The sequence below is a fragment of the Salvelinus sp. IW2-2015 genome, linkage group LG1, assembly GCF_002910315.2.
Source record: "Salvelinus sp. IW2-2015 linkage group LG1, ASM291031v2, whole genome shotgun sequence".
In the NCBI taxonomy this organism is placed as follows: Eukaryota; Metazoa; Chordata; class Actinopteri; order Salmoniformes; family Salmonidae; genus Salvelinus; species Salvelinus sp. IW2-2015.
This window is the reverse complement of record NC_036838.1, coordinates 33,946,969-33,957,378: the sequence shown is the minus strand read 5'-3', so window position 1 is coordinate 33,957,378 and position 10,410 is coordinate 33,946,969. Positions and strand designations below refer to the sequence as shown.

The following is a 10,410-nucleotide window of genomic DNA, read 5'->3' as shown; positions in this document are numbered from 1 at the left end:
TGTCTGTTGATGGTCCTGGTGTGTGTCTGTTGTCTGTTGATGGTCCTGGTGTGTGTCTGTTGATGGTCCTGATGTGTGTGTGTGTGATGGTCCTGATGTGTCTGTTGTTTGTAGATGTGTGTGTCTGTTGTCTGATGGTCCTGTTGTGTCCCTGTAGATGGTCCTGATCCCAGGAGGGGAGTTCCTGATGGGTACAGACAACCCTGGCATCCCCCAGGACGGGGAGGGTCCCCAGAGGAGGGTGCACCTGGACCATTTCTACATGGACGCTCATGAGGTCAGCAACCACCACTTCCAGAGCTTCATCAATGCCACGGGCTACATCACTGAGGTAGGTTTTTAAAATGTAACTGACTTTATTGAGATTAGTCTTATTGATATCAAGTGTCTCTTTTTCTGAATGGAGACCTGCTGGTCAAAGACAGAAGTAGTGTCAGGAGTGTTACAAATGAATTACAAACATGAAAACATACATTGCCTCACACATGTGGAATTGTGGTTTACTCTGAGACAGCCATGCTGACAGATGCCACTCTATAGAAGTGATTGCTCCCTTCTCTGATTTATTGTTATAAGATGCTTTCACTTCTCTCTCCCCACTCTGTGTTCCTACAGGCAGAGAGGTTTGGAGATTCGTTTGTGTTCGAGGGGGTGTTGAGTGAGGAGGTCAAAAGCCAGATATCCCAGGCAGTAAGTACCCTTCAGAGCAAAAAAGATAGGAAGATACATTTAATTCTCCCAAGGCAAGGGATATGTATTGTGCATCCATCATGCTGATGAAATTGACGGCTGCATTCAATGTTCTATTGTAAACTTCTTTAAGTGTTGTTTACATCTAACCTAGGTGCTAGCGTGACTGTTTCTGCATTCAACAATGCCTCTTCCTAGACAAAAGCGATACAGGAATTGGCTAAAGAAAATACGGGCATCCAGGCTAGTATAGCCTACTTCTTGTTTTCATAGCTGTTTCAGTCCTGCACACACAGGGCCCTAACTTGAGTTCCATCTGCATTACTCCAATTTTTTGCATCAATGAGCATGTGTCTAAAGTTAGTCTACGGCCCATGGAGAGGCAATGTTGTGGTTTCTCATTCTGTCATCTGATGACATTCCAATAGACCCCCAATTTATCAGTCTCCTTTGATGATGCTTTGAAGCCTGTATAGAGAGGGGACTGCCCTCTGGTTTAATTATTGAGCAGCGTTCACTCCGCTCCACAGCAGACAGCCAAGTAATTCTCCCTGGGGTAGTACAGGTCATTTAGGCTGTATAGTGGAACTCTCTCAACATGGAGTATACGAGAAGGAATCACTATGATTGGTCCTCAGATTCTCAAAAGGTTTTACAGCTGTACCATCGAGAGCATCCTAACGGGTTGCATCACTGCCTGGTATAGGAACTGCTCGGCCTCTGACCACAAGGCACTACAGAGGGTAGTGCGTACGGCCCAGTACATCACCGGGGCCAAGCTTCCTGCCATCCAGGACCTCTATACCAGGCGGTGTCAGAGGAAGGCCCAGAAATTGTCAGACTCCAGCCACCATAGTCATAGACTGTTCTCTCTGCTACCACACGGCAAGCGGTACTAGAGCGCCAAGTCTAGTTCCAAGAGGCTTCTAAACAGAGTCACATTGACTCTGTACCGGTGCCCCCTGTATATAGCCCCCCTATTGTTATTTACTGCTGCTCTTTAATTATTTGTATTTTCTTAAAACTGAATGTTGGTTAAGGGCTTGTAAGTAAGCATTTCACTGTAAGGTCTACACCTGTTGTATTCGGCGCATGTGACAAATAAGATTTTATTTGATATAATTCCAGTAACTGTTAAAGGTTCTCACACACACACACACACACACATCGTACTGGAATTCAATGTCATCAAATTAAATTACAGTATGATTTCAACATAGCCAACTGTAAACATGATATGTCTTTACAAACAACTTCCTATGCGCACACGTCTTACTCTGAAAACGGGAAGTTAATTACTGTTGTCCTCATGGGATGGAGGATATTGGGGCACACACATTAGTATGTAATCAGTCACAGATGGATGTGCTCACTGGTTAACATGGTGATTGAGAGAACAAGGTTACTACTTCACACGCTTTGTTTTCCTTCTGGAACTTGGACTGCTGTTTGAACTTCCTGCTTTTTTCTCTGTATCTTTTACCTCAGTATTACTATACAGATCCCTGTGCATTAGGTTGGATTCAATTATTTATTCCATGTTTTATTCAAACCTGTTGTGATGTACTCCCAAAGCTGAGTTGTTTAGTGTGACTGACGAATTGGCTTAGAAAAGCACATGTGTTTTTGAAGGCTGTTGACACCTTTTTCCAGTCAAGACACCAACATCTTACACTGTTATTTTTAGTTGTGTAAAAAACACTGTTTTGTTTGGGAGTCAAATGAAGAAAACAAACACCCCTGTATGATGGCAGAGCTTTAAAATGCAGAGCAACAGCCACAGAGCAGGCCAAAGTGGCACCTGTCTGGTTTCCTTTAAGTATCCATTCTCTAACACTGCCTTTTGGGCTGGTGTGGTGTAGTGGGTTAACATTTCACACACACAATGTTGATTCAAACTTTCTATTTCTCTGAACTAGTTTGGGGGGAGTGAGAGAGAGAGACGGGGGAGGGAGAGATATTTATGTTATGTGTAGACTGTTGGTGGACTATAGACATGGGGTGCAGATTCAGTTGAAGCGGGGACTGGGAGAGGAGGGTGTTTTAGAGGTGGCGAAAGAGTGTGTAAACAAACACTGCTTGCTTAGGAATGTAGCACTACCCCCCCCCCCCCCTTCACACTCAACTATTAGACTGTGTGTTTGTGCGTTTTTGTTTGTGTGTGCGCCAGTGCACACTCGGCCTGACCACCATGACATCAGTTCCTGATAAGTTGTGTTCTGTCTACCTGTGTGACATAGCGGCTGTTGTGACTTCCTGGTTGTCAGGTGGCTGCTGCCCCCTGGTGGTTGCCTGTCAGAGAAGCAGACTGGAGGCACCCTGAGGGCCCCGACTCCAGCATCACAGACAGGTAGGAGTTACATCGCTATACTGGCTCATTCTAATGAGATCCAGTGTCTACCAGTATCTGTATGTCACAGATGTGTAGAGGTCTGTTAATAAACTGATGGTTCTTATGACTCATGTTGAAGTTGTGTGTTTGGTTCCTGCTTGAGCCAAATGTACAAAGTATACAGTATGTGTTGCTATACTACTAAATTACCATGTCTTATGATGTTATTATTAACCATAACCTGGTTGTGTTAGCAGGCTGGACCACCCTGTGCTGCATGTGTCATGGCAGGACGCTGTGGCCTACTGCTCCTGGGCCCACAAGAGACTACCCACAGAGGCTGAGTGGGAGTACGCCTGCAGAGGAGGCCTACAGGACAGGTAGTGTAATGTGTGTGTGAGGGAACAACCCCACTACTAATATATATATAAATTAAGATTAAGTATATTGAAGCAATAAGGCCTGAGGGGGTGTGGTGTATGGCCAATATACCATGGCTAAAGGCTGTTCTTACTCATGGCGCGTCATGTAGTGCCTGGATACAGCCATGAGCCATGGTATATTGGCCATATACCACAAAACCCTGAGGTGCCTTATTGCTATTATAAAATAGTTACCAATGTAATTTTTTTAATGTTTACCTTTATTTATGTAGGCAAGTCGGTTAAGAACAAATTATTATGTTCAATGACGGCCTAGGAACAGTGGGTTAACTGCCTTGTTCAGGGGCAGAACGACAGATTTTTACCTTGTCAGCTCGGGGATTCGATCTTGCAACCTTTCGGTCACTAGTCCAACGCTCTTGGTTACCTGCCACCTCACTAATTAAAACAGTAAAAATATTTGTTTTGTCATACCCGTGGTATACGATCTGATATACCACAGTTTTCAGCCAATCCGTATTCAGGGCTCAAACCACACAGATTATAATATGTTATGTGCCACAATTCCTACAGTACACCTTTTAATCCTTGCACAGTTCTAGTAGTGCCTATCTTTATCCACTGCCCTGATCATATGTTCCTGTATTTCAGACTTTACCCGTGGGGGAACAAACTGAAACCTAAAGGACAGCACTACGCCAACCTCTGGCAGGGAAAGTTCCCCACACACAACTCAGAAGAGGACGGGTACACCAAAACCTCACCAGTAAGAGATGGGGAGAGACAGTTACTGAGAGAGAGAGAGACCGAGACAGAGAATGAGAAAGAATGTGACTTAAATACAGTATGTAAAATTGGTCTGACTTGACTAAAAGACTGTGAAAACAAAGGGCTCAGGTGAGTCTGTTTACTCCCATGTTAGGGAGGCAGGGTGGCCCTTACCCACAATCCATTGTGATGAAACAGGAAGTTGATCTCTGATTCAGCCACTGCTTACCAACAGGAACTGTGTGTCATTGGAGATTAGAGAGATAATCAAGTTAAGAATGTCACAACACCAGCAGCTCACAGCTGCTCTAGATCACATGAATAACATTGAGAACATTCATGAATTGCATAGTAATAGTGAAATTATACTATTTGATATGATTTGTCTCACTTCAATGGCTGCTGAGATTTATCGTCTCCATTCTTTTACAGGTCTTTCAGGGTTACACTTTCTATGACGTATACACTACCGTTAAAAACGTAGAAATGTCCTTGTCTTTGAAAGAAAAGCACATTTTTTGTCCATTAAAATAACATCAAATTAATCAGAAATACAGTGTAGACATTGTTAATGTTGTAAATGACTATTGTAGCTGGAAATGGCTGATTTCTTTTTATGGAATATCTACATATTCTACATAGGCATACAGAGGCCCATTATCAACAACCATCACTTCCAATGGCACGTTGTGTTAGCTAATCCAAGTTGATCATTTTAAAAGGCTAATAGATCATTAGAAAACCCTTTTGCAATTATGTTAGTACAGCTGGAAACTTGTTCTGATTAAAGAAGCAATAGAACTAGCCTTCTTTAGACTAGTTGAGTATCTGGAGCATCAGCATTTGTGGGTTTGATTACAGGCTCTCTGTACGCCTGTGTAGATATTCCGTAAAAAATCTGCCGTTTCCAGCTAGAATAGTCATTTACAACATTAACCATGTCTACACTGTATTTCTGATCAATTTGATGGTGTAGAATGTGAAAGTATCTATCTCATATCTTTCTATGTCTGCAGGTGAAGTCATTTCCTGCAAATGGCTATGGCCTGTACAACATGGTAGGGAATGCATGGGAGTGGACATCTGACTGGTGGACTGTACACCACACCACAGATGAACGGCACAACCCGGTAATACATACACACTTTTTATGTCACATCTGTGAGGATTTCCTCTTGATGTTTTGATATTTTCTCTCCTCCCTTTTGCAGGCAGGTCCACCATCAGGCACAGACCGAGTGAAGAAAGGAGGCTCCTACATGTGCCATAAAGTAACCTTCATGCAATTACTATTTCTATGGCCACAAGCACTGTTCATGACACAAACTGTTCACACCCCTTTTGATGGCGGATAGAACATTTAGCAGGTTTAAAGCTCATTTTCTTGCAATTCTATACATTTTCCCATGTCTAATGTGTATTCATGTGATATTTGAGTGACTCAAACATTATAACAAAATCTACTGGCTAAAAAACATAACTAAAAATAATTAGCTGACATGGGCTAGTTGATCTGTACATTTCTGACAAGTTATAAATTGCTCTCTAAGGTATCCAATGACTGACATGACAAGAGGAAAACTAATGGTGCACTAACCAATTTCAAAATTACACCTATAGAAGTCAAACACACACCTACATACTAGAGCCTAGCCGGTCTCGGAAAAAAGCAGTGGTTCCCAAACTGTGGGGCAAGCCCCACTTGCYGACACCTCGCACCTCCCACAGTTTGGGAACCACTGCTTTAGCCTAGTGCAATCAAGTACAGTGGGATACAACCATCCCAGCTCTGCAGATTTTGCTGCAAAGAGACCGAATCCTTAAATCATTTGTTTTGGTTCGTTCAATATGTAGCTTGTTTTTGGTTGCAGGTTAAGGAATGGCTGAAGAATTACAACATTTATCTAGAGGTAACTCTATAAATAGCACTGCTGGGGGGTTTTAAAAAGTCATAGTCAATCGATCAATAATATAATAATACTCATATCAAAAAAAAATCTTTCATTTACAATATGTAAAAACTATGAGAATAGAAAGGTTCAGAAATGTTGTGAAATATCGAAGCATAGTTGAAAAACATATGGCAAATTGAAATCAAAACTGGATGGTCTTCAGAGATGGGAGTGGGAATAAGATTACTATTGTAAAATATACTGTGTCTGTAAAATGTATATAGTATGTATAAGCTGGAAGTAGAAGCCTAAGTTTTTTTGTCCATTTGTTTACTCCAATTAGGGGAGGGGTGGTAGGGTTAGGGGAAATGATAAATAAGATATATACCAAAAAATATATATATTTACAAAAAAAATGTATGGGTGTTTGGAAATGATGCAGACAATTACATTGATGGAAACCACAATCTATTTGCAATATTAAAGCTGATCTACCCACACACAAAAAAAGTACAGTGGGCCTTTCTGTATGGAGGGGTGTGTTGTCTGTGTGTGGGTGGTTCAGAGACCGGCTCTGGTGTGTAGGTGTGTGTTTGACTTCTATGCCCATGTAGAATAGCCTGACTCGGATACCACAGCTAGAGAGAGAGTCTTGCAGCTTGAATTACACAACGTACTGTTGTAATTTGTAACAAAAGGGAGCTGTATACAACCTCCGCCTGCTTAACAGCAAAGGGGGAAATTATTTAAGGGGAAAAACATACTTCTACTTTTCCTAGTACAGTTGCTAGGTGATCCTCTGGGAGGCCCAATATGCTGTCTTCCACAGTATACTGAGCTATTAGCCCCGCCTCCTCTGGTTGCCTTGGTGTTGCGATTGACAGCATGCAAAACGATTCCCAAGCACCAACCTGCGTTTGTTTCACCTGAGGGGGTCATGTGAAGGAGGAAAGGACTTCAATCTAACGGGCTTTGTGATTGTAAAACAAACGTTGGCCCTGTTTAAATACTTCAAAATACAGTACCAGTCAAAAGTTTGGACACCTTCTCATTCAAAGGTTTTTCTTAATTTTTAAAATTTTCTACATTGTAGAATAATAGTGAAGACATCAAAACTATGAAATAGCACATATGGAATCATGTAGTAACAAAAAAAGTGTTAAACAAATCAAAATATATTTTATAATTTTGATGCTTTAAGTAGCCTTTTGTCTTGATGACAGCTTTGAACACTTGGCATTCTCTCAACCAGCTTCACCTGGAATGTTTTTCCAACAGTCTTGAAGGAGTTCCCACATATGCTGGGCACTTGTTGGCTGCTTTTTCTTCACTCTGCCGGTCAAACTCATCCCAAACCATCTCAATTGGGTTGAGGTCGGGTGATTGTGGAGGCCAGGTCATCTGATGCAGCACCCCATCACTTTCCTTCTTGGTCAAATAGCCCTTACACACCCTGGAGGTGTGTTGGGTCACATTGTCCTGTTGAAAAACAAATGATAGTCCTACCAAGCGCAAACCAGATGGTATGGCGTATCGCTGCAGAGTGCTGTGGTAGCCATGCTGGTCAAGTGTGCCTTGAATTCTAAATAAATCACAGACCGTGCCACCAGCAAAGCACCATCACACCTCCTCTTCCATGCTTCAAGGAGATCATCCGTTCACCTACTCTGCGTCTCACAAATACACAGAGGTTGGAACCAAAAATCTCAAATATGGACTCATCAGACCAAAGGACAAATTTCCACCAGTCTAATGTCTATTGCTCGTGTTTCTTGGCCAAAGCAAGTCTCTTCTTATTATTGCTGTCCTTTAGTAGTGGTTTCTTTGCAGCAATTCGACCATGAAGGCCTGATTCACACAGTCTTGACATGTGTCTGTTACTTGAACTCTGTTAAGAATTTATTTGGGTTGCAATTTTTGAGGCTGGCAACTCTAATGAACTCATCCTCTGCAGCAGAGGTAACTCTGGGTCTTCCTTTCCTGTGGCGGTCCTCATGAGAGACCGTTTCATCATAGCGCTTGATGTTTTTTGCGACTGCACTTGAAGAAACGTTCAAAGTTCTTGACATTTTCCGGATTGACTGACCTTCATGTCTTAAAGTAATGATGGACTGTCGTTTCTCTTTGCTTATTTGAGCTGTTCTTAAATACCACCCCTACCTTGTCACAACACAACTGATTGGGTCAAACGCATTAAGAAGAAAAGAAAATCCACAAATTAACTTTTAACAAGGCACACCTGTTAATTGAAATGCATTCCAGGTGACTACCTCATGAAACTGGTTGAGAGAATGCGAGGTCAGTACAGGTGCATCAAAGCAGGGACCGAGAGACTGAAAAACAGCTTCTATCTCAAGGCCATCAGACTGTTAAACAGCCACCACTAACATTTAGCGGCCGCTGCCAACATACTGACTCAACTCCAGCCACTTTTATAATAGGAATTGATGGAAATTATGTAAAAATGTACCACTAGCCACTTTAAACAATGCCACTTAATATAATGTTACAAACCCGTACATTACTCATCTCATATGTATATACTGTACTCTATATCATCTACTGCATCTTGCCATCTTTATGTAATACATGTATCACTAGCCACTTTAAACTATGCCACTTTATGTTTACATACCCTACATTACTCATCTCATATGTAATACTGTACTCTATACATCTACTGCATCTTGCCTATGCCGTTCTGTACCATCACTCATTCATATATCTTTATGTACATATTCTTTATCCCTTTACACTTGTGTGTATAAAGTAGTAGTTGTGGAATTGTTAGGTTAGATTACTTGTTGGTTATTACTGCATTGTCGGAACTAGAAGCACAAGCATTTCGCTACACTCGCATTAACATCTGCTAACCATGTGTATGTGACAAATACAATTTGATTTGATTTGATTTGAAGTGTGCGCAAAGCTGTCATCAAGGCAAAGGGTGGCTACTTTGAAGAATCTCAAATGTAAAATATATTTTGATTTGTGTAACACTTTTTTGGTTACTACATGATTCCATATGAGTTATTTAAAAGTTTTGATGTCTTCACTATTATTCTACAATGTAGAAAATAGTAAAAAGAAAAGAAAAATTCTCAAATGAGTAGGTGTGTCCAAACTTTTGATTGGTACTGTACATCCTTCCCATCCTATGTTCTATATTCTATGGAGTATTCACTGATTTGCCGTAACTCTGGATTGGTGAATGCTAAAGGAAACACTACTTTCCAAAATGAGCACTTTAAAAATATGTATTCTTTGTGTCTTGGATGCTTTCAATCTAATGCACATTGCTATCAATCTAATGTACATTGACGTATGATTTTCTGTTTCTGTTTCTCTCTCTCTATCTCTACCACTCCAGTCATACTGTTACAGGTACAGGTGTGCAGCACGGAGTCAGAACACCCCTGACAGCTCTGCCTCTAACCTAGGGTTCCGCTGTGTCTCCCAGGAGCAGCCGTAACCTTTCACCCTTGACCCTGACATGGGTAGTCTGACTTTTCCCTTTTTGTACCATTCCCCATTGGCTCTAGTCTAGGGTGCTAACTCTGCCTACCTTGCCCGCCAGGCGAAACAAATCAAGTGCACCTCTTCATACAGCCAGTGATGTCAGTGTTGTTCATGAAATGCAGGATTACCGCGTGACAATTGGAGATTTATGGAATATATTTTGTTGTAAAATATTTAAAAAATGTGAATGAATAAATATTCAAAAGGAACATGTGTGAGGTGACATTGTTTTGGTATGAAGACATTTCACAGATTGATTTAGTAGAACTCTTATTATGTAAACTTTAGTCAAGTCCCCTGTTCTTGCTATGAAATAAAGACAAAAACTCACATATTTCCTATGCTCTTTATATCCAAGTGAACAGAATATCTGGTACAATTATAATTCAAATGAACCAAATGCATTTAACATTATTCGTCAAAAATTGCCATTACCTATTGTGAAAATACACTGTTGTTTATTATGCTCTCATTACGTAGCCACTCTGTTAGACAGTAGAAGTTTGCCACTATTTAAATAGTTCTCAATTGTTGTGTCTGTGCCTTTCTGTGATCAATGGAATTGAACATCCTCTTTTWAAAAAAATTATGTTTTATTTCAGAATGAAATGGGATTCATTTATATTTAACTCCATGTACACGTGTGCTATGCAGATGCAAAACTCTCCAATAGTGTGTGATTGCGGCCCGCAATTCGGGGCGCTCCTGAATGTGGGCATTCACATTCAGGCCCCCCTTCGAGCATCCCATTGGTTCCTGCAAGAACGCCCTCCTCAAGCATCGCATTGGTTCCTGCATGAACACCCCCACTCGAGCGCGCCATCTT

The 10,410-nt window shown here is 41.3% G+C and overlaps 1 protein-coding gene across 1 annotated transcript in view; it reads left to right on the top strand.

Annotated features, from left to right (window-relative positions):
• sumf1 (sulfatase modifying factor 1) overlaps positions 1 to 9,918 on the top strand; it is a 25,393-nt gene extending 15,475 nt beyond the window's left edge. Inside the window, exons 2-9 of the mRNA XM_023990635.2 lie at positions 158 to 331; positions 616 to 690; positions 2,958 to 3,040; positions 3,280 to 3,402; positions 4,057 to 4,171; positions 5,190 to 5,303; positions 5,385 to 5,444; positions 9,436 to 9,918. Of these exons, the coding sequence (XP_023846403.1) occupies positions 158 to 331; positions 616 to 690; positions 2,958 to 3,040; positions 3,280 to 3,402; positions 4,057 to 4,171; positions 5,190 to 5,303; positions 5,385 to 5,444; positions 9,436 to 9,537 (846 nt within the window). The 3' untranslated portion in view covers positions 9,538 to 9,918. The remainder of the gene's footprint in view (positions 1 to 157; positions 332 to 615; positions 691 to 2,957; positions 3,041 to 3,279; positions 3,403 to 4,056; positions 4,172 to 5,189; positions 5,304 to 5,384; positions 5,445 to 9,435) is intronic.
• The last annotated feature ends 492 nt before the right edge of the window (positions 9,919 to 10,410 follow it).